This window comes from Crinia signifera, chromosome 19 (genome assembly GCF_055691185.1).
Source record: "Crinia signifera chromosome 19, ASM5569118v1, whole genome shotgun sequence".
NCBI classification, from domain to species: domain Eukaryota; kingdom Metazoa; phylum Chordata; class Amphibia; order Anura; family Myobatrachidae; genus Crinia; species Crinia signifera.
The window spans coordinates 34,886,191-34,909,540 of NC_139226.1; the positions used below are offsets into that span (position 1 = coordinate 34,886,191).

The 23,350-nt window shown below is 47.8% G+C and overlaps 1 protein-coding gene across 1 annotated transcript; it reads left to right on the forward strand.

The window, feature by feature from the left end:
* The first annotated feature begins 218 nt into the window (after positions 1-218).
* LOC146042374 (phospholipase A2 inhibitor and Ly6/PLAUR domain-containing protein-like) lies at positions 219-23,096 on the forward strand. The gene is made up of 5 exons (XM_083162348.1): positions 219-409; positions 12,742-12,858; positions 14,371-14,529; positions 15,834-15,968; positions 21,942-23,096. The coding sequence occupies exons 1-5, from the start codon at positions 358-360 to the stop codon at positions 22,130-22,132; spliced, it is 654 nt and encodes a 217-aa protein (XP_083018474.1). The 5' UTR covers positions 219-357; the 3' UTR covers positions 22,133-23,096.
* Positions 23,097-23,350: the final 254 nt, after the last annotated feature.

The following is a 23,350-nucleotide window of genomic DNA, read 5'->3' on the forward strand; positions in this document are numbered from 1 at the left end:
CTCTAGTAATTAGGGTGCTTGTCTCATGCCCATCTCTAGGATTGTAAGGGTTAATTGACAATACATTTTTTAACCCCCCCCCTTTTTTTGGAGGGGGGGGGGGATCTTCTGCGTGTAGTGCTGGGGTTCCTGCAGGCCAAATGATTCTGCTATTAACAGTTTGCATTTTCTGAAATTGCGCACATTTCTTCCCCTGTCCCGGCTCCCATTGGTCTGCTCCCCCTCCCTGTCTCCCTGTGCAAAATCCATCCCTTCTCCCCCCTTGCATTCTGCGTATAAAATGCCACACCCTTAGGATGAGATGATCAGGAGCATTCTAACAGCATCACAGCACCCGAAGCACTGCAGGCAGAAATCATGGTCTCCGCTGTCGCTTCCCTCTGCCTAGTGGCTGCCTTCTTGGAAGGAGGTGAGAAAGGAGAATGTGCAAGGATGTGCATATATACAGTATATATATATATATATATATATATATATATATATGCCTCTGTGTGTGTGTGGATAGAACAGGGGATACCTGGGAGCATGCTGACATCTTTTACACTGTATTAACTGCATCTATGCTCCCGGCAGCCCTACCGGTATCTTATGTATATTTGATTTCCCATATTTTATTGTATCACTGTAGTGTAAAGTGTTGATTTTATAGACCTGCAGTCTGACAGGTGCTTGTCTCATAGATATATAGATATATTGATATCTGTACATCTGTAATCACCTGTGTGCAGGCACCTGTGTGTGTGTGCGCAAGTTGCTGCGTCCTTAGCCCTATGTGACTCCCTGAGTGTCTGGATTATGTCTGGCTGTGACGAACATTGAACTGTGCTGCGTAGCTGCATCCTGACACTAACACACCACAGGCACAAAAACACCATACACAGGCTAGACTTCCAGAATAGAGACCCTTTGGATGCGAGATGGGATAACAAAACAGCCCAGCACCCCACCCCTCAACCCCTCTCTACCCCCCTTCCCCAGCACCGCATGTGCCAATTAGAGGGCACAGATTAAATTATGACGACGCATTTGTACCGGATGACTAGCGTACACCAAGTGCAACAGACACATCTCCCTGTAGACTGCGGGTAATAGACTTTAACGGAGACTTCATCCCAAAAGACATCTCTGTAACCTCACACCCATTAGTGCCACTCGGGGGGAAAAGGCAAACTCATGTTGGCAGAAACCCCTGGAGATTCTGTCACAGTAATTGCCTTTCTGACATCATGCCAGCTGCCCCTACCACGCATGTTATATACTTTCTTTTTGTTGCCGATGGTTTTCCTTTTGTTATGACAGTCGATAATTTTTTTCTTTGTGCCATTTAATTGTGTCATTCAAACACACACACACACTGCGTAGTAAGGAGGGCAGCAGAATTCGAGTATGCTCTGGCTAATCCAAAAACCACAGAGACCCTTTAAAACCATTTCCCCCTGCATAGTATTGTCTCAGCTGAAGGAGAGATTGTCATGTCATTTCATAGTAAATATACTATAAAGGGAGATTGGTAAAAGCAAATTATACATGCGTTGTGTGATCATGGTTACTTACATGAGAATTGGGTGTTGCCTGCTTGTGCAAGGTAACAACTGCAGTTGATTGTGACTTCATGATATGCAGGACAATGGCATCTGTATGGAGAAGATAACAGTAACACGAAATAGGGTTCATTTGATTAATTTTCTAAACACTCAGAAAAAAATCTCAAACCATTTACAGTACCATATTTGGGTGTTACAAGTCCGCTGTATCAGCGTCATTGTTACAGTGTAGTGGTGTACGTGTCACCATTAGATCACTTTGATTTATTGTCTTGTATGCACCCTCCTACAACTTTGACCCAATTCATTGTCTTTCCTTTCCAACTGTTTAAACAGTGAAATTTGTATCTTAAGTTGGATTTTTTTTTAATTTAAAGGATCTCATTCACCTGCGATGGACCGAGGCAAATGCCCTATCCCTGACATCGGTTGTCAATGGCCTCAGATCTCTGCTTTTTTACCAGGAATCAGGAAAATGCCCAGTTGTGTGACCCACGCAAGATAAAACACAGACCAGCTGTAGTCTAGTTAAATCTAGGGAAACCAAGACCACGAAAGAGAAATAAAATCACCTGATGTTACTTATACATGTGGGAAATCGCCAATGGAAGCCATTAAGCAAATATTCTAGTCCAAGTTGCAGGAGGGTATTTAGATGTTAGGGTTCTTGTGTAGTTTCACGGCGCCAGCATGGCACCATGCTACTTCCGGGTTCTACGCTCGCCAAACTATCTAAAATAAAGTAACTTAACTCCATGCCAACGTGGATAGTTCATACCCCCACTATCCACGTTGGCATGGAGTTGATTTTAGATAGCGTGGCGAGCGTAGCGAGCCACCGAGCCCGCAGCGTGGGCGAGCGAAGCGAGCCCCGCAAGGCGCCGTGAAACTACACAAGAACCGTTAGTAAAGTAAACCCAAAGTGCATATCTTTCTATCTATCTATACTATTAACTAGTCCTATTTCTTCCAGCCCTCTATTGTTGTCTCCTACTTGGGGATTGATTGCTGGATGACTCCGAATTCTGACCGTCGTTTCTCCAGCATTGGAATCCTGACTGCTAAATGCCAGACAGCTGGGATCCCAACTGCCAGGGGCTATTTTCCCTCCTAGGGGTCCATGGCCCCTAATGAGGGAGAATAGAACCGCCGAGCCCACAGTGTGGCGAGCACAGCAAGCCCACAAGGGGTTCCTATGCGCTCGTCCCCTGCAGGACTACTGACAGTTGGGATTCCGATGTCATAGTCCCGACAGTCGGGGATACCACACCCTTTGGGAATGGACCTCAATGTTACGCTTTAATGATAAGCAAAATTCTTAATTAACTGGACACAGAGGATTTAGTGGTCATGGTGCCTTAAATCACAACAGATGGCACCTCTACCTAATTTAATTATTTTAATTTACTGATTATAAACTCATTTAATGACTGGCAATTTAATATCATAGTAAAAAGAAGTCATGAACTATGACATTTATTTACTTATATATGCATATTTACTAAGTAGGACAGCTTTCATAGACAGTACCTGCCCATTGTCTGCTTAAGATGCCGTATAATACAGTAGAGTGGAAATATTTTGCAGTCACTGATAAATCCAAGTAAATAAATTCCCCTCTCCCCCCAACCCTGCTTTACCCCACCTCCGCAGGGTCTGTGGTCGGGACCCACAGATCTACCTGTCTGCAGACCCGGTGCTCCTCCTGGCTGGCTCCTGCTAATGAAAATGACCATCACAAAATGGCTGCCCTAACAGCAAACCGTTCTTGAGGATGCTAGAGGAGGCCGCCGCCGCCGCCGCCGCCTCCTCTAGCATCCTCAAAAAGTGTCTACTGTAAGGGGGCAGGCATTTTGTGATGGTCATTTTCATTATCAGGAGCCAGCCAGGAGGAGCACCGGGTCTGCAGACAAGTAGATCTGCGGGTCCCGGCGGCAGCGGCATGCAGATGGGTAAGGCAGGCTGGTCGCAGCACATGGACAGGCCCGCAGACCCCCGCCGCCCACACTTACTCAACACCTCACCATGACGGCGGGGTCTGCAGGGCTAAAATTGGTGTTAGCAGGGTAACACTTTATTAAAGTGTGAGTTTTTAGAAGTGAGAGATTTCACCCATAGCAACCAATGAGAATCTAGCTACTATCCTCTAGAAGGTGCTAGATACATGATAAGTAGGATCTGATTGGTTGTTAGGCCACATCTATCACTTCTAAAAACTCAAATTTTAGTGAGTTCACTCCGTATACTGATAATAGTGACAGGGCCGTCTTAACAGCAGAGGGGGCCCCTGGGCAAAGCAATGCACTGGGGCCCTTACCCATTCTCCCCTCCTAGGGGTGGGGGGTGCTATCAGCAGCAGCTTTGATGTCCCACGGGTGGCAGGGGGTGCTCTATCTTCCACTCAACATGTAGGACCTGGAGCAGTAACTTCTGCTAATTACTCCTTTACTGCACAGGTGGTGGGAGGGAGAACACTAACGTGTGGAAGGGGGCACTGAGCTGAATGAAGGGTCCCTTGTAAATGACTTCCAGGGAGGAAGGGGGTGTTTTATACATGGGAGAGTTTGATAACGGAGTGGGCTTAATATTCGTCATTTTGCGGTGGAAGGGCAGCTTGTTTGACTGCAGATATCGCCATTATCTGGAAATAGATTTCTTAGCCTTCATTCAATAGTATAAAAAACAACTTTCAGGAGGTGCTGGGAACTTCGGGATCAGAGATCAGGAGCCAGAGCAATCCATTGACAAAAATATAAAACTGTACACCAGACGTTTGGAGCTGGAGCAGGGACTGGCTGCTGGAAGGCTGATATCTCTGGTTCTGTGCATGATAGAGACAAGCCGCTAGTGTCTGCAGAAAGGGGAGAGTCCCAATTTTTGGAATATACTCTCAGAAAAACTCTCTAAGTCAGAGAGAACCTGAGAAATATGACTGGGAATTGCAATTAACAGGTCAGATGTGGACTGCTGTTTTGAAGTTGGATATCTCCAGTTCCCCATGGCCGATTTTCAAAATTCTGGTATTCCTGGAAAAAGGGGATCCTCAGCTATCAGAATAGGGCCCTTATACACCTGGGGCCCCTGGGCAAGTGCCCATTAAGCCCATATGAAAAGACGGCCCTGAATAGTGACTCATAATAGTGACTTCATGCTGTATACACCAAGGGCCTGATTCAGACCTGTTTGCAGCCTAGCGAACAGGTAAACGGCGACCCCACTACGCAAATCCCCTCGCTAGCATGCTAAGGGAAGTGTACACCAGATCTCTGAATTCGGGGCGGGCGCATAGGTGCCGATTTATGTTTAATCGGCACCTATGGGCGGGCGCTAACATCATGTGATATCAGGAGCCAGCCCCAAGCAGGCCTAGACACGCCTGCATCTGCTGCATTACGCCTGCATAAATCGCTGGGCGTTCCTCTGCTACCGCCCCTCCTGGACCTTCGGAGATGTGGATGAAATCGGGCAGTTACACATGGGTCTGAATCGGCCCCCAACCGTGGTGCATTGCACTGCCCGGTAGGGATCTCGGACCTCTAAACTGGATCTTATTGGCTATCCGGGTGTCACATGTTTTGGAGCCAAAACATGTGACAGCTGATAGCCAATAAGATCCCGCTCTGGGTCTGCACATCTCTATCCAGTAATAGAGCACTCCTAACCACAGCGTACTCAGCACTCACTGTACCTACACAAAATGCCCGAGAGACTGTGACTGCAGCGCGCTCTATTTTTGACCTGACGGAGAGTTGGAAAAAGTACACTGAGTACCAAGACTGATTCATCAGCGATCCGTTCGTTGTACACGCACCTTTCAGCGGCCTAGAGTATGTAGGAAGTCATAGCAAAAGCATACTGATAATGCTGCACAAATTCATCTGCAGGGTTACCATTTGGTATCAGTTTAATAGTATTGGAGTCGGATTCTATAGGATTCCATTCTGTAAACTGAAATCGAGACTGGGAACACCTCAAAGATGGCGCTGAATGCATGTGCTGAACACCAGTTTATAGAAAAGTCTGATTAGAATCAGCAATCCTACATGCTAGTCCTCCCAGATAACAAGTACCGGTACTTATGTATTATCTGGGCTCCCATGTTAAATGCACCCCATTTTTTCATACCCCTACTATCCAAATACGCATGGAGTTGATTTTATATAGTGTGGCGAGCGCAGCGAGCCACTGTGCCCAAAGCGTGGCGAGCCCCGCGAGGGGACGCGGTCTCATAAGAAAAACGGGAGCCCAGATATTACATAAGTACCAGCATTAGTTAGACCACATCTAGAATATGGAGTACAGTTCTGGGCCCCGCACTATAAAAAAGGACATCATAGAACTGGAAAAAGTCAAAAGAAGAGCAAAGAAGAGCCCGAAGCGTGGCGAGCGCAGCGAGCCCCACGAGGGGACGCGGTCTCATAAGAAAAACGGGAGCCCAGATATTACATAAGTACCCAAGTACCTTTTAAACATTGCTCCTGAATCATTATCTCCTTTTCAAAATATCTCTGGAGAGTAGTGAAATCTGCCTGACATTGTATCACCAAAAGTTGAGGAGGGAGATTATTGTAGAGCACAGACTGAAGTCAGAGGGATGTCCTAAAGCAATCTCAACAGTACTTTATGGGGGTGATTCACACCCGCTCGCTGTGGACCGAATTCACTCCCCTGTCCAATGTTATGGCAGGGTTGCCTACCCTCCCGAAAATCAGGTCCCCCTCCTGTCCCCACGAAAAGGTGTGAAACCCTCCAGGATACCGGTAGCCCCCCTTCCCCCCGTACATCTCCCCTGCGACTTTTCGGGGGGAGGGGAGGGCTAAAGATGCAAATCGCATCATTCAGCCCCTACCCCTCCTCGAAGACCCGCTAAATTCTGGATTTGCAGTACTGGGGGGTGGGGCTTGATGACATCTACATCAGGACCCGCCCCCCGAAGTTCTGCTGACAGTCTCCTCTGCGGGCTTCTCCTGAAAATTAAAAAATAGGCAACCTTGTGTTATATGTTTGCGCATGCACGAATAGGCGCATGTGCAAACCCTTGGAGTGAACGTCTTTGGCGAGTTTAACACTTGCCGGGGTGTTCGCTCCAGGACGGGAGGGCAGGGGGGCGGGCAGTGGGCTGAAGCAAGGGAACGCCCATTTAATGGGCTCATCCCCAATGATGAATGTCGGCCTTGCAATGTGCTTGCACCAGCGCTGTCTGTCCATGCACATACACAAACCATTGATGTGGTCTTCCCAGCACCAAGTGCCTATCCAACTCAACATTCACCATGCACCATGCTTACATGAGGATGTCAACATGGTCACGTAGACAGTGATCCCGACACCTGCTTATGTGACTATGTCCGGTACAGACTGCAGATCCTCTTGCGTTCTGGCATTTCTCTTCTATCCCTTAAACTCACCTTTACCACTAACCCTCCCTTTATTTATTAGGGTATGAGCGCTAATTAAAGAAATAGATAAAAGAGAGGAAAGATTGCGAAAAGCACCTGTGGAAATAAAGGGGTTAATATAATGTATACAGCCCTTTACAGGCTAATGTAGCGAAGTCTGTAGGGCTGCACTTTCCCTACCTCTAACACAGACTGCCGGGGTGAACCGAAGGAGAAGATTGTCCAGAGCCGCTTGCAGAAATAAGCCGCTTGTCTTCTGCGCTGTCCGGGACTGTATGGTGACGTCACCCGGCATACAGCGATCGTTTCTCCGGCTTCTGTGCTTGATGGATTGGGGTAGTGGAGCGTGCAGGAGAGCGTGCCCACGGAGAACAGCCTCATTCAACGCGTTTCATGCTATGCAGCACTTTTTCAAGAATATCCATAGGCTGTGCTTGTCAGTCTTTTATTCAAAAGAACTTTTTTTTATTTTTCGTTTTTTTATTTGAAAAACTTTATTAAAATGGAAGTTGACGGTCTGAATTGGCGGCAACCTCATGGGTAAAAACTCAGGAATAGAACATCATTCAGAGAAAATTTCTGTTGATGTTAAATAATTACTAAAAAATAGTAAAAATATTTTTTAAATAATTTTTAAATTTTTAATATTTTTTTAACCCTCCCTTTAGTACTTAACCCGACGACAGGGCTTGCCCACATAAATTGTAAATAGGCTACAAATTCATTTCAAATCGTATTCAGCGCACATAAACTTCAAACAACAGAGGCGTAACTCTGGGAGGCAATGGAGTCATCTGCCACCAGGCTCCTGCTCCCAAGAGGGCACCTCTCCTCCACTGCATGTTTGAATCAGTTAACTGAGAGCCGTTGATATCGCTTCTGTGGCTGACTTCCCGTCCTAGCAGGACTATAAACATCACAGTCTCTTTACTTTACATAATATACACAGTGCCAGATTAAGGTCTAAATGGGCCTGGAGCTGAAAATTATCAAGGGCCTATTATGCGCAATAACAGGGGTTGTGGCCAGCACCTAATAATGTGGGCGGCGTGACCAGTGTTCTGGTTGGGTGGTCTAATCATGGGTGTGTCTGTATTTGTGTAAATACGTTCAACTACTTATATATGCCTGGAAAAGGCAGGGGGCTGGCATAGAAAAAATGCAGGGAAATATATTGGCGAATGCCCTCCAAAGGTGCATCCGCAGGATGCCGATGTCCTAAGATACTTGTGGGGTGAGGCGGCACTCCAGTCATAAATAAAATACTGATAGACAAAACTTGGTAGACAACAGTTCAGCAGCTTTTATGTGGTCAGTTTACCACACCATATACCCCTTATACAAATCATGCAACACAATAGTAACCCCTTATACTGTACTTGCTTCTTACACATTATGCCACATGGAATGTGCCAAAATTCACACCAACTGAGCCAAACTTCACACTATGGCACATGGATTGAGTTAAAATTCACATTATGCCACACAGATTAAGGCAAAATTCACATTTTGCCACATGGAATGAGCCAAAATACACACTATACCAAATGGATTGAGCAATAATGCACAATATGCTTCATAAAGAGAGGCGTTGTGCACCAAACCCGCGCATTAAAAATTTACACCATAATTCCCATTACATGTTAAGCCACACAGCGCAATGTCTATTACATATCATGCCAAACACCATAATGCCTATTAAAAATTATGCTACATAAGTGCTGCTTACCTACATGCTCATTGCCGGGGGTTCCATGCTCATTGCCAGGGGTTCCATGCTCGTTGCCATGTGGGATTACATGCTCATTGCCAAGGGGGAATACATGCTCGCAGTAACTGGGGGACAGCCGCCGCCGGGCAGAAATGACAGCCATTGACTGCCGGGTAAAGAGCAGGGGGCTGCCCGGCTGTTTTCAGGTATTGTATTGCAGGTCCCGGCTATTTCAAATAATACCCCTTTCACACCAGAAAATGCTGGTCCCTTTTACACCAGCCTAGTTCCTGCATTTTCAGGTGTGAGGGGAGAGAAAACAAACCCCCCCCCCCCTTAACTATAACTATAACTAACCAGCTATATCTTTGGAACCAACTGACCCATTTACATGAGACCAATATCATATTGAAGAATACTTTTGAGTTGGCTTCGAATGATTTTGGTCCTGTGAAACTGGGCCATTTGCTTCCTGAGAAATCTGCCCTCAAACAACATGAACAGCCATGAAAGAACACTTCAGAAATTAAAAAAATCGGTTTACCCGCAATATCTCCGGAACCAATTAACCCATATGGATCCAGCCTGGTATCAGATTGAAGGCCCAGCGATTTGGGTTTGACTGAGATGAAGCTCGAGCTTCTGTAATGCTGGAGGGGGAACTGGCAGCCATTGGAACTGGGTGGGGGTCGGAATTAGTGGGTCCCATGTTATCCTATGGGGAAAACGTTCCAGCTTTGCCTGGCGATATCTCCGGTTCCCAGGAGGCTAGCGACACAGGGCTGGGCTCGTTGGAAAGCCCCGGTCCTCAGCTCCAAAATGGGCCTATTTGGAGAGTGGGCCTGGAGCTGTAGCTCCATCAGGCCCATTGTAAAACCGGCCCTGAATATACATATACATAACATACATACAGTACATACACAAATGCATACAGTATATTTAGATAAGGTGCTGTGTGTGTATGTGTGGGGGCACCAATATTTATCTTGCCACCGGGCAACTGGGATGAACCACCGCCACTGCTAACAACAGTTCTGTACTAACAATCAGAGGTACAGTAATACTACTACACATAAGGCTATAATGCACTGTGATACAGTTATAAACTATTCTATATACAGTAACAGACACGGCACAATTTTGTCCTAATTACAAGATGTTCAAACATTTCAGTAGTGTAGGACAACATTTAGATTTCCCAGAGGTGCTGACTTATTTAAGTGCGTTATTATCATGAGGATGTGAAATGTAACGTAATGACCTGCTTCAGGATACAGTACAACCTCTATAAAACGTTGTCTGGACAACACATCATCAGCTGACGTGATTTCCTGCACCTGCATAATTCAGCAAATTAGGAGAAAGGACGATTGCAAAGAATGGGTTGTGCTACTTGCAGTATCCTCTTCATCGATGGGGGAACTAGCATCACTTGTGCTCACACATAATGTAGCAAACTATTTTGGGCAGAGCTAATTCCCATGGGTGAGAAGACTAGCAATTTACTAGGAACAAATGACCTTACCGCAGTGACAGAGATGGGGCAGATTACCAAGAGAGGAAGGTAGCCTCTCCTGTGAGTATAGAACGAAGAGGATGGGGTGATCGGTGTGTTGTCATAGGAGATGTGGGAGAATCTGTATTACCACCAGGAATTTGGGACAACTGTCAGATTTTTGGGGGTTCCGTAGTCACTAAGGTGCACTCAGTATTGTATATGAGTCACTAGGAGACTTTGAATTGTGTCACAATAATGGTCTCTGTATTGTACATGTCTCACTAGAATGCTTTCTGTATTGCATATGGGACATTCAGATTGTCGTATTGTTAATGGGTCCCAGAGATGCTCTGTGTATCGAATATGGGTCGTCTAATGCTCTCTTTGTTATATATGAGTGACTAATCTGCTGCCTGTATTGTACAGAGGTCACTGGAATGCTCTCTGTATTGTACATAGGTTACTGAGTTGCTCTCTGTAAATGTCAATCAGTCGGAAACACTCTGGCCCTTATTCTTATCGGTGTGGCCGGATCCGAATATGCGGCCAGCACCGTGCGTCCTATACCCCGCCTTCCATACGGATCGCCAACTCCGTCCGTACGCGGTAATAAGCTGTCCGAACGGACCGCACGTGTATTTCTCAGGAATACACCTCCTCCATCTCAGGGAACCTCCCCCATCATTCGATGGTCGCATGACCGAGTGGCCAGGCAGCAACCTCAGACCACACAGGCATTTCTCCATGCAAAAGCAGGGATCTGGGCGGGCAGCTGACATCTGGCAATGTCATATGTCCGCCCCCTACACGTGCGTCACGGCCGCATTACCATAGGTACGCCCAGCGTTTGCATGGGAACGCCCATGAAACGCGGGGTGTAAACATATGGTAATGAGCCCAAACAGCCCTTCACACCCCTCTCCACCCCCTGTTCGTAGTGTACACATTTCATGCGGAATGTGGCCGTGCGTCCCGCTCGCACATGCGCAGAGACGCCTCTGCACATGCGCAGACACAAAACATTGGCGGCACAAACGCACGCAGATATTACCGCACCAACCAGAATAAGGGCCTCTGTTCTCTGTAGTTAGAATGATCTGTAGAATGCTCTCTGTAGTTTAGAAGGTTCAGTAGAAATTACTCTGTAGTCTATAACAGTGGTGGAACTTGTGGTTGATGAGCCCAGGTGCAAAAAATATAATATAATATAATATAATGGGCCCTAACCCAAGTTCACAATATGCAACATGGCAGTGGGTGACAGGGAGAGTCAGAGTGTGACAGGTAGAGGCAGTGGGAGGCAGAAGGTGACGGTGAAAAACAGTGGGTGACAGGAAGAGTATGACAGGGGCAGCAGTGGGCCCCTTAGTTCTCAGTACCTCAGCACTGTGCCTGCTGCACCAATGGTAGTGTCACCTCTGGTCTATAATAGTCAGTGTAAATGTCTATGCAGTTTATAATGGTTGTTAGAATGCTCTCTGTAGTGTATATGGGTAAGTAGAATGCTCACTGTAAATTAGATTGTTCAGAAATGTCTGTACTTTAATTCTTTAATGTAAACAATTAGTAAGGTATTTGCCACCATTGCCCTAACTGTGTGGAGTTTGTATATTCTCCCCGTGCTTGCCTAAAGGTCCATACACACTGGGCGATTTTGCCCAGCGTGTATGGACAGCGATGACCACTGTCATTGCTGGGGGGGAAGCTGCTCGGCGCATACACACTAAGCGGCTTTCCCCATGCCCGGCGCTGTCAGTGGGGGGCGGACAGTATTGCATAGGGTAGTGCTATACAAAGCCGTCCACAAAGCCGCTCATCTGCTGGTAATACCAACAGATGAGCGGCGGCCGGCACGATGATGCAGGAGCGTGCCTCACCGCGCATCGCCAGTTGGTACACACTGGGCGGCAAACACCAAGTTTGAGCGGCTTTCAGCTTAAAACCGCCCTGTGTGGAGGGGCCTTAAGTTTCCTCAATGTTCTCCAGTGTTCTCATACAATCAAAAAATATACTGGTAGTTTCATTGGTTTCCAACAACATTAACCCAGATCTGCGGGCGCCCCTATGCGGGAATCAGACGGGCAGCTGACGTCAGCTGCCGCCCCCCCGCACCCGCGTCACCGGCCTATTACCATGGAAACGCCCAGCATTTTCATGGGAATCCCCCAGCTCCCCGCCCTACGCCCACACTGGCAAATAATGTAATCGCTGTGGGTGCTTGCACGCACATAAATGACTATGCGCAGCCAATTAAAATCGGACCCCTGTGCGAATGATAAAGTGGAGAGTGATAAATAAGCAGCCAGTCAGCTCCTTACTGTCATTTTTTTTAAACCTAGCGTGTAACATAGCAGTTAGGAGCTGATTGGCCTCTAGTTTATCACTCTCCACTTTATCACTTTTTGAAGCGTGATACATCTGGCCCTTACTCTGCTATATGTGCAGAACCCGGCCCACAATAGACAAGCCACAACCACCTGTTTTGCCCATTACACCTTTGAGCATTGATGAATTGGTTGGAACGCACCTGATATAAGTAACATTGCCTTTACCTTGGAAGCCAACACATTCCTTTCCCTGTCTCCTCAGCCTTTTCTCTGACATGTTATCACTGCAACACCACTGGGATCAGCTGTGATGGAAACGAGAAAGTCTGTGACAGTGCGTTTGACACCTGCATAACTACCTTCACCGAGATCCGCACAGGTACGCCCCATCTTACTACGGCAGTGCTGTTATTATTGCTGGTCTCTGTCTTTCTCTTACAGTATACTGTCATTTTATGTGACCCCCCCGAGGCTAGAATGACACCTCTAGGGCCATAGCCAGGCTCTAGTTGGAGCCGATTCAGATGGGTTCGAATTTGGCCCCTTTTTAATGGTAGCCGGTCTGCGCATGCACGATAATGCGCATGCGTAGGTGCCCTGTGCGAACGCATGAGTATTACACTCGCCGAGGCGTTTGCAATGGCAGGGGAGGGCGGCTGCAGGGGGACGCAGTTGGGATCCTGGGATTTGGCCCTAAAATTGCCGGGATTTCGATCCCGGAATTTTGAGTTTCCAACCCTGGGATTTCGGGGTTAGACTGCCCATGCGCAGCTTAATGCCAGGCATCGTCTTAACACGCGCTCAGGTGCTGCTCCAGTCTCTGCACAGCGTGACGTGGTCAGAGGCCTTGCTGCACAGAGTGGGCGGTATTCAATGTGAATACCGGCGACGTGCACCGAATCCTGTTTAGGATTCGCTGCACATTCGCCACTGCTCGCTGCATTCCGGAGCCTCGCCGGCTCCGGTATTCAACGAGTCAGGGGCTCGCTGCCCCTGACCGGCGAATATGAGCTCCTGCGGCAGACGCCGCAGGGAGCCTGAGGACGGTGGCAGGCAGGGAGATGGAAGTCTTCCTGCCTGCCCCCGAACGTTTGTGGGGGGGAGGTGGGCTCCCCGGGTGCCAGGCAGCACAGGCTGCCCCCCCGGGGGTGCCAGCAGGGGACCGGGCATATTCACTACACCCGATCATGAATATGGAATGATCGGGTGAAGTGAATATATGAATATCTAATGAGCGGCTCGGCTCCGGCCCCCTGCTGGCTGGTCTGTGTAAAAAAAAAAAAAAAAAATATTTTTTTTTAAATTAAATATATATTCATGTGCTTACAGCACATGAAGAAAAATAGCATGCCCCTCCTCAGAATAAAATTCCTGATTTTTTGACACCAATTGTAAAAAACAAAACACTTTATTTTAAAAGTTCACATTCCACTTCACCATAAAAAGATAGCGATTGCTACTCGGTGAATCATGGCGAAAAAAACCTTGAAATGTATTCGCCATCTGGTCATTGAATAGGGTGATTCACCGTTTTAGTCTGAAATTCGCCTTACAGCACAAAATCGCCATAAAAACCTGGCGAATCAGTATCATTGAATACCACCCACTGGCTGCACCGCTTACCGCTGCATCCCCGCACCTCTCCACCCATCTCCTCGACCATGTGAGAAAATTGGCGGGGGGGGGGGGGGTTGGGGGGATATGGGGGGTTTATTAGGGGAGGCCAATCCCGTGATTTCGGGAACCCCAGGTTTGAGCATTTTTTCAATCTAGAATCCCGGGATTTAAAAAATGCAAAATGCGGTATTGGCATTCCCAGTTATAGTAATTTATGATGTTTGTAGTAGCAATTGACTTTGAACACTGAACCAATTATTTCCATTCTTTTAAGACAAATCTGCCGTAAAGCCAGCTTCCAGAAGCATTGTGAAGTCCTGTGGAGTCAAGCAGGACTGCAACCAGACCTACAGCTTGTCCTTCAACGCCACCTACTTGCATGCTTCCACCAGGTGCTGCCAAGGAGACAAATGCAAAACAGAGAACTTTGAGCGTAAGTCTGGTCCACTCACCAAACTCCAGCCACATTTCACATTTCTCTGTTGGATTTATGGGTACTGAACTACAATTCCACAGTGGCAATGCTGACAAAATGCTGACTACAAAAATGTGAAAGCAAACTAACCCTCGACATGTCAACATGTTGGCAGCCATAATAGCATTGAAATTAAGGGTCTGATTCCCAGATGCTGTAGCGTCTATGTGTGTGTCTTTTGCACAGGGCTGGATTAAGCCTTCGGGGGGGCCCGGGGTCACTTTAGACAGGGGGGCCCCCTCCTACTTGTCATCACTGGCCACAAACTGCACAAGAGAATATTACACTGTCAAAACACAGAGTAAAGGCAGTACAAACTTGGTCAATGGGTAACTGGAGGGGGGGGGGGTGTTAATATAAACATACAGACAGCAGCGCGGCACTCAGGACAGTATAGAAATGAACCAAACATAGCCAAACTTATTGAAGTTGACGTTTCAGCCTTGCGGCTTTTATCAAAACAGCTAACATATATATATATAATAAAATACTACATAAAAAGCCTGTGTTTGTCCCTCTGTACCTTACTCAGTGCTGCCTCTGATTAAAAACCCTCACATGATGAGGCCGCTGCTGCTGCTGTCTTCCATGGGTCTGAGAAGCATATGATGAGCTCCACCAAGCAGAGCTCAGCACAAACCTCTCAGCCTCTGACCTCTTGTGCAAAGTCTCATGGGACTAAGTCAACTCCCAGTAATGCGCATAGACTATAGTTACACCACTGGCACATTCATATGCTGTATTAAGATGGCCATACATCAAAAAGATTTCAGGGCCGAATGCACAATTTCGACAGGTCGTTCGATGCATTGTGTGTATCGAGTCCTCATTGTGAGGTGTTTCGGTACGATGCGTGGGCACACGGGTTGCGATGTCGATGCACGTAAGATCTGAAGATGCTGCTAATGATCAGTATATTGGCCGTTGATGATCTTACGGTAGATCTGATGTAGATGTGAAATGACACACATAAAATCTATCATGTGTCTGGGAAGCTGCCGGGGAAATGGTGAGATGATTCGGATCTGGTGCTGGTCGTCTTGATGTATGGCCAGCTTAAGAACATGGATGGGACGTTTAGAGGTGAGGAGTATTGTCAGCAGCTGGGTCTGTAATGGAGTTGTAGTGACCTTCACAGCCACTGGGGACAGTGGGTCTGGTGTACATTACACGATGAGGAAAAATGGGTGGGTGTGGTCTAGGTGGCATTCCCACATTATCAGAGACCAGCAACCCATTACTGATCTGTGTTTGTGTTTCAGTACCAAAAAGGGAGACGAAGGATAACAAGGTGAAGTGCAAGTCCTGCAATGAGCTGTCCAATAAATGCACCAACCCAATCACCATCAACTGCATTGGAGAAGAGACAAAATGTATCACATACACCGCCAGTTACGGTGAGTACAAATGCAGACCATCCCGTCACCACCAAGGAACACCCAATCCTGTATATACCGCTGTCAGATGGAAGAAGCTTTGTATACAAGCGATGGTATTAAGGTGCTGAATCCCTTTAATGACACCCCCCCCTCATTTCCTTCAGACCACAACCGATACTGGTCCGGTAACCCACACATTAGGAAGAGACAGGAGCGACAATGGCCCTGTGTAATAGGTTAGCCCGTATCCAGTCAGAAGCAGCTACAAATGTGCCAAGCACAGGAGTAATAGTATCTCTGGGCCTCATAGCAAAACTCTGAAGGTGTCAGTGATCCCTGCAAGTTAGTGCCTGGCCCTTCCTGAAGAACAAGCCAGCAGGGACGCAGCCTACGTATGCATCTAGCAGCGGTCTCACTCTCAGACATAGAACCACTTATGTACATTTGCATTTTAGGATCACAGCTGAGAGTTTTGAATTCAAATGTAGGAGACGCTTATAGTCGGGGCAGTGTGATGTGCCCCTCCTGTAACCTCACTCCCACCCCCAACCGAAATAATGCTCAGACACAGGATGTGGGATTGAATCATTGGCCACAGTTTATTTACCACACCTTAATTACATTTGCAGGGTAGGGACAGAGAACAGTGGGCAAGGCAAGCAACCTGTCAATGACCTTCATTGACTTAAACCGCGGGGCGTGCCTCCCCGCCTGCGCTGTAGGTCTGCATCCTGGCTCTGCCTGTGCCGAATGCTGCTTCCCTCACTGGCTTGGCTATTTAAACCCCTCCCTGCCAGACTCCCCCTGCTTCTCCTAACTGGCTGCCCGGGGTTCCATGTGTGAAAAGGGGGTCAGGCATACCTGCCTAGCCCCTGACCTTCCCGCCGTTCAGACCGCGGTCCACCACTGCCCCTCCTCCTTATGCCTCCTCTTCGGGAGCCATCTTGGCTACCTGCGCTCTCTTAGGCGTGCGCACAGGGTGTGCCAGGTGTCCACAGGCGCACCCTATTGCACACGCCGCCGGCTTCTGCTGTCACTCATCATATGCCAGTCCCGAAGTGCAGGGGACGGGGTTGATAAATGAATAAACCACTTTACTCTCTCACACCTCACCTGTTGGTCTGTTGCGCCATTTAGTAGAATCCACATTTCATGACTTGACCTGGATAAATGAGCTGCACAACTGGGGCAGGGAGGTGTTGTGAGGGCTGGCCCCATGGGTGGGGACTGTGACACTTACTGTATGGCTGTGTATATGGCATGCAGGTACTCACCCCACCTTACTATGCCCTCTGTAGCACCTGCATCTCTCTGCCCTCCCTGGTGTCCTGCATCTCTTTTTCTCTATGCCCTCCCTAGTGCCCTACATATCTCTATGCCCTACTCTATGTCCTACCCAGAGCTCTGCATCTCTCTATGCCCCATACTTGCCGACTTTGGCATACTCCTTTCCGGGAGAAGCCCAGAGATGAGTGAAAGGGGGCGGGTAGAGGCTTCGTTTTGGGGGCGGGGCACGGGTGATGTCATCAAGCCCCGCCCCCATGACGGGCTGAAGCCTCAATTTGCGGGTCCGTGGGTGGGGGGAGGGGCTAAAAATGACGCGAAATGACGCGAATTGCGTCATTTAGCCCCGCCCCCTCCCAGCGGACCGGCGAAAGTCATAGTTTTTAGACCGCGGGGAGAGGGGGAGCCGGGGCTGTAGTGAAATGCAGGAGACTTGCCCCCCTTCCCGGGGGACCGGGAGGGGGACCCGATTTGCGGGACCCTCCCGGCCATTCCGGGAGGGTAGGCAAGTATGCTATGCCCTCCCTAGTGCCCTGCAACTCTCTATGCCCTCCCTAGTGCCCTGCAACTCTCTATGCCCTCCCTAGTGCCCTACATCTCTCTATGCCCTCCCTAGCGCTGTGTCTCTTTATGCCTTCCCTCTGTCTCCCTATGCCAGCTGTGCACACCCTAATAACATGATCTGCGCACGCCTGTGCTTATAGTCCCATACAATCTCTGACTACAGGGCCCTTTGTTGCTCCATGGGGTTTTCTTGGAAAGGTTTTGTCAAACTTGAAAACTAAAGCAGGTGAAAACCGATGCGATTCACAGCGTCACCGATGTCGCGGTGGTCCCGGACGAACACACAATGAACGATATCATTCAGTGACATCACCCAGACCTCCTTTGAACTCCCTCGCAGTCTTTGGCGATATAGGCAGATGTGAATGCATGTTCAGATGACAGGAGCAGTCGTTAATGATCCGGACATAATTAATTATATAGTGAGTACACACCAGACCAGGGCTCCTTATGCTATTTTGCTCCATCAGGGAATAAAAATAATGACCGGACCCCAGCAAGTTACTGCAGAAGGTCATCACGTCACACGTGTAGTCAGCAGACAGCACATACATGACAGCATTGTGGAGGCACAGAGTTATAGGAGGAGTCTAATATACCATAACCCATCACATCACACGTGTAGTCAGCAGACAGCACATACATGGCAGCGTTGTGGACGCACAGAGTGATGGGAGGAGTCTAATATACCATAACCCATCACGTCACACGTGTAGTCAGCAGACAGCACATACATGACAGCATTGTGGAGGCACAGAGTGATGGGAGGAGTCTAATATACCATAACCCATCACATCACACGTGTAGTAAGCAGACAGCACATACATGGCAGCATTGTGGAGGCACAGAGTGATGGGAGGAGTCTAATATACCATAACCCATCACATCACACGTGTAGTCAGCAGACAGCACATACATGGCAGCATTGTGGAGGCACAGAGTGATGGGAGGAGTCTAATATACCATAACCCATCGCATCACACGTGTAGTCAGCAGACAGCACATACATGGCAGCATTGTGGAGGCACAGAGTGATGGGAGGAGTCTAATATACCATAACCCATCACATCACACGTGTAGTAAGCAGACAGCACATACATGGCAGCATTGTGGGGGCACAGAGTGATGGGAGGAGTCTAATATACCATAACCTATCACATCACATGTGCAGTCAGCAGGCAGCACATACATGGCAGCATTGTGGGGGCACAGAGTGATGGGTGGAGTCTAATATACCATAACCCATCACATCACACGTGTAGTCAGCAGACAGCACATACATGGCAGCATTGTGGGGGCACAGAGTGATGGGAGGAGTCTAATATACCATAACCTATCACATCACATGTGCAGTCAGCAGGCAGCACATACATGGCAGCATTGTGGGGGCACAGAGTGATGGGAGGAGTCTAATATACCATAACCTATCACATCACATGTGCAGTCAGCAGACAGCACATACATGGCAGCATTGTGGAGGCACAGAGTTATGGGAGGAGTCTAATATACCATAACCCATCACATCACACGTGTAGGCAGCAGACAGCACATACATGGCAGCATTGTGGAGGCACATAGTGATGGGAGGAGTTTAATATACCATAACCCATCACATCACACGTGTAGTCAGCAGACAGCACATACATGGCAGCATTGTGGAGGCACAGAGTGATGGGAGGAGTCTAATATACCATAACCCATCACATCACATGTGTAGTCAGCAGACAGCACATACATGGCAGCATCGTGGGGGCACAGAGTGATGGGAGGAGTCTAATATACCATAACCCATCACATCACATGTGTAGTCAGCAGACAGCACATACATGGCAGCATTATGGAGGCACAGAGTGATGGGAGGAGTCTGATATACCATAACCCATCACATCACACGTGTAGTCAGCAGACAGCACATACATGGCAGCATTGTGGGGGCACAGAGTGATGGGAGGAGTCTAATATACCATAACCTATCACATCACATGTGCAGTCAGCAGACAGCACATACATGGCAGCATTGTGGAGGCACAGAGTTATGGGAGGAGTCTAATATACCATAACCTATCACATCACATGTGCAGTCAGCAGACAGCACATACATGGCAGCATTGTGGAGGCACAGAGTTATGGGAGGAGTCTAATATACCATAACCCATCACATCACACGTGTAGGCAGCAGACAGCACATACATGGCAGCATTGTGGAGGCACATAGTGATGGGAGGAGTTTAATATACCATAACCCATCACATCACACGTGTAGTCAGCAGACAGCACATACATGGCAGCATTGTGGAGGCACAGAGTGATGGGAGGAGTCTAATATACCATAACCCATCACATCACATGTGTAGTCAGCAGACAGCACATACATGGCAGCATCGTGGGGGCACAGAGTGATGGGAGGAGTCTAATATACCATAACCCATCACATCACATGTGTAGTCAGCAGACAGCACATACATGGGAGCATTATGGAGGCACAGAGTGATGGGAGGAGTCTGATATACCATAACCCATCACATCACACGTGTAGTCAGCAGACAGCACATACATGGCAGCATTGTAGAGGCACAGAGTGATGGGAGGAGTCTAATATACCATAACCCATCACATCACACGTGTAGGCAGCAGACAGCACATACATGGCAGCATTGTTGAGGCACATAGTGATGGGAGGAGTCTAATATACCATAACCCATCACATCACACGTGTAGTCAGCAGACAGCACATACATGGCAGCATCGTGGGGGCACAGAGTGATGGGAGGAGTCTAATATACCATAACCCATCACATCACATGTGATGTCAGCAGATGGCATATACATGGCAGCATTGTGGAGGCACAGAGTGATGGGAGGAGTCTAATATACCATAACCCATCACATCACATGTGATGTCAGCAGACAGCACATACATGGCAGCATTGTGGAGGCACAAAGTGATGGGAGGAGTCTAAAATAACAGACAACTCAACAGATTTATCAGAAACATTGAATCACCATACCTCCCAACTTTCGGTGCTCACCAGTCGGGACGCTGCTGCAGCGCGCCGTAGGCGCGGCGAAATTTTTTTGGGGGCGTGGCCTAATTTGGGGCGTGCCGCTATGGGGGCATGACCCAGAGGCTCTGTGAGCCTCTAGCCATGCCCCCAGCCCCCTGGCTGCGGGAATAGACGCTGTGCGCATGCGCACAGCGTTTATTCCCGCTGCTTAGCAGCCGACATGGGGGACTCCCAACAGCCCCCCCACACCGCGGGACACTGCCGCCCGCGGGTGGGACATCGGGACAGCCCCTGACAATCGGGACTGTCCCGATAAAATCGGGACTGTTGGGAGGTATGAATCACTGACTGATATTAGAAAAGTCATCAGCCTGATGGTCAGCAACATGGAGTAGCGATCCCATGCTGAGAAGGTCAGGACCCACCGTTTGAGAACCGCTGCAATAGACAATATGAATGATAATCGTTATCGTGCACATCATTTGCAAATATCGCATAGTGTGTAACCATACCTCCCAACTTTGCTGAGGCATGAGGAGTGACGCTCACTGGAAATTTTTGGGGGCATGGCCTAGCAGAAAGGGGGCATGGCATATAATCGCAACACTCCCGCGAGGCCAGGCCACGCCGCTGTGTGGCAGGAATAGACGCTGTGTGCATAGCTTCTATTCACGGGCAACAGGGGGGAGTCCTCAAAAAGTGGGACAGTTGGGAGGTATGTTAATACTCAAGTTAACTTGTCCATTTTTATGGGTGTGGATTAGCTCACAGACAACGTCTCTGTAGACAGTCATCAGATTGACACCAAAAGGTCGACACAAGCAAAAGTTCCGCGTGGGAAAGGTTCACACAAGAAAAGGTCAACATGGGTTTTCTGTTGGTTTTGTGTCAATGTTAACACCTGAGCACATATATATATATATATATTATATATATATATACTCTCCGTAGTCTCTGCCAGAGTCTACTGCGCATGCACCAGAGAATAAGTGCTGAGAATTGGTGCCGTGTGTTCAGTGCGGGCCCCCGGAAGCCCCTGAGCTAATTATAGATCCGTCCATTAAATTTATATTAATAAACATATCTGTGTCAGAAATGTGTCGTCACTCTGCTGCCCGTCATTTTTTGTTTCCCGCAGGAACCCCAGAGTCCAAATATACAGCATCGGGCTGTTCCACTGAGAATGTGTGTACGATGAAGAATGTGTCTGTTCTTCCATTCAACCAGATATTAATGTCATCCTTTGTCTGCAACCATGTTCCGCCCCTGCTCCCCAGTCTGCTCCTCCCCGCCGGCTTCGGCTTTGTGATGCTCCTACTCCTGTCATAATATTCCCCCCCGAGGAGATTTCATGCTGATCCTTCCAGGGCGAGAATGCATTGCGGAAACGTACCTACAGTATACAAATGGAGCAATGCATGTTTATACACTGTATATTTGCAGAGCCATGTGTACCCTATATAACAGCTCAGATTCATTTATATGCGTATGTTAATTATGTGCAGAACAAATGTTTACCTATATTCCGAGGCATACAGACATTGTATATCTCATACACACTGATGGGAAATCATATTACTATACGGTCCGCGAGCAACAGTTACTGCATGGCTACATTGGTGACCAAAAAGCTAACTTTGCCATTACACTTTCAGAGATACCCACAAGGCTTTGCAAAATGAAGCCCTGCCGCCATATTAGATAGTTGATGATGTTATTAAAACACTAGAGGGCGCTGTGTATGTCTATAACTTACTGCTACTGCCCACATCTCCAAACACAAAGGCAAAAATCTGTCACATGAACACATAAAATGCATTATTCTTAATGTCCACGTGGCATCAGCAGTATTTTCCGCGTCCTACAAGAATTCCAGGCCGTTACTGAGGGAACGCATAGAATAAAGTAGCAAACCAGGCATCCTCGTACTAATCCAATGCTGCAGAACTACAAGTCTCAGCTTCCCCTGCGGCGTGCTCAAACTTAAGTTCCGCCACAAATAAAGTATTCCAGGTTACCTATCTTTACTCTTGTCTGGCTGTGCCTGCTGGAACTTGTTGTTCCGCAGCAGCTAGAGACAGCCCGGGCTAATTCTCCTTATTCCCACCTGTAAGAGATCTCTGGCTCACCGTGGGGGTGGGGTGGGAGGGGCGTGGGGTCTTGTATGCACCATCATTATATACCGGGCATTACAGTCATTCTTCTGTGTGATCTCTTTGAAATGTTGCTGTGTTTGCATTTCGCTATTTGTTTTATTTTCCTTATTGGAACAATAAATTATTAATTAAATACATTTTTAAAGAAAAAAAAGTGTCTCTGCTAAACTTGTACCAACCAAGCATAATATTGCATGAAAATGTATAATATCTTCACACTCTGTATATTACATCAGTGATTTTCAGACCTCTTTGGTCTGCCGCAGACAGCAGCAGTGCCTGGGTGAAGGTAAATGGATGACGTGTGCATAAGTGTGTGGCGCTCCATTCACTGCAGTGCACAGAGACGAGTGCTGGGGGCAGCCCAGCAAAAGCTTTCCTCAGTGTTGTG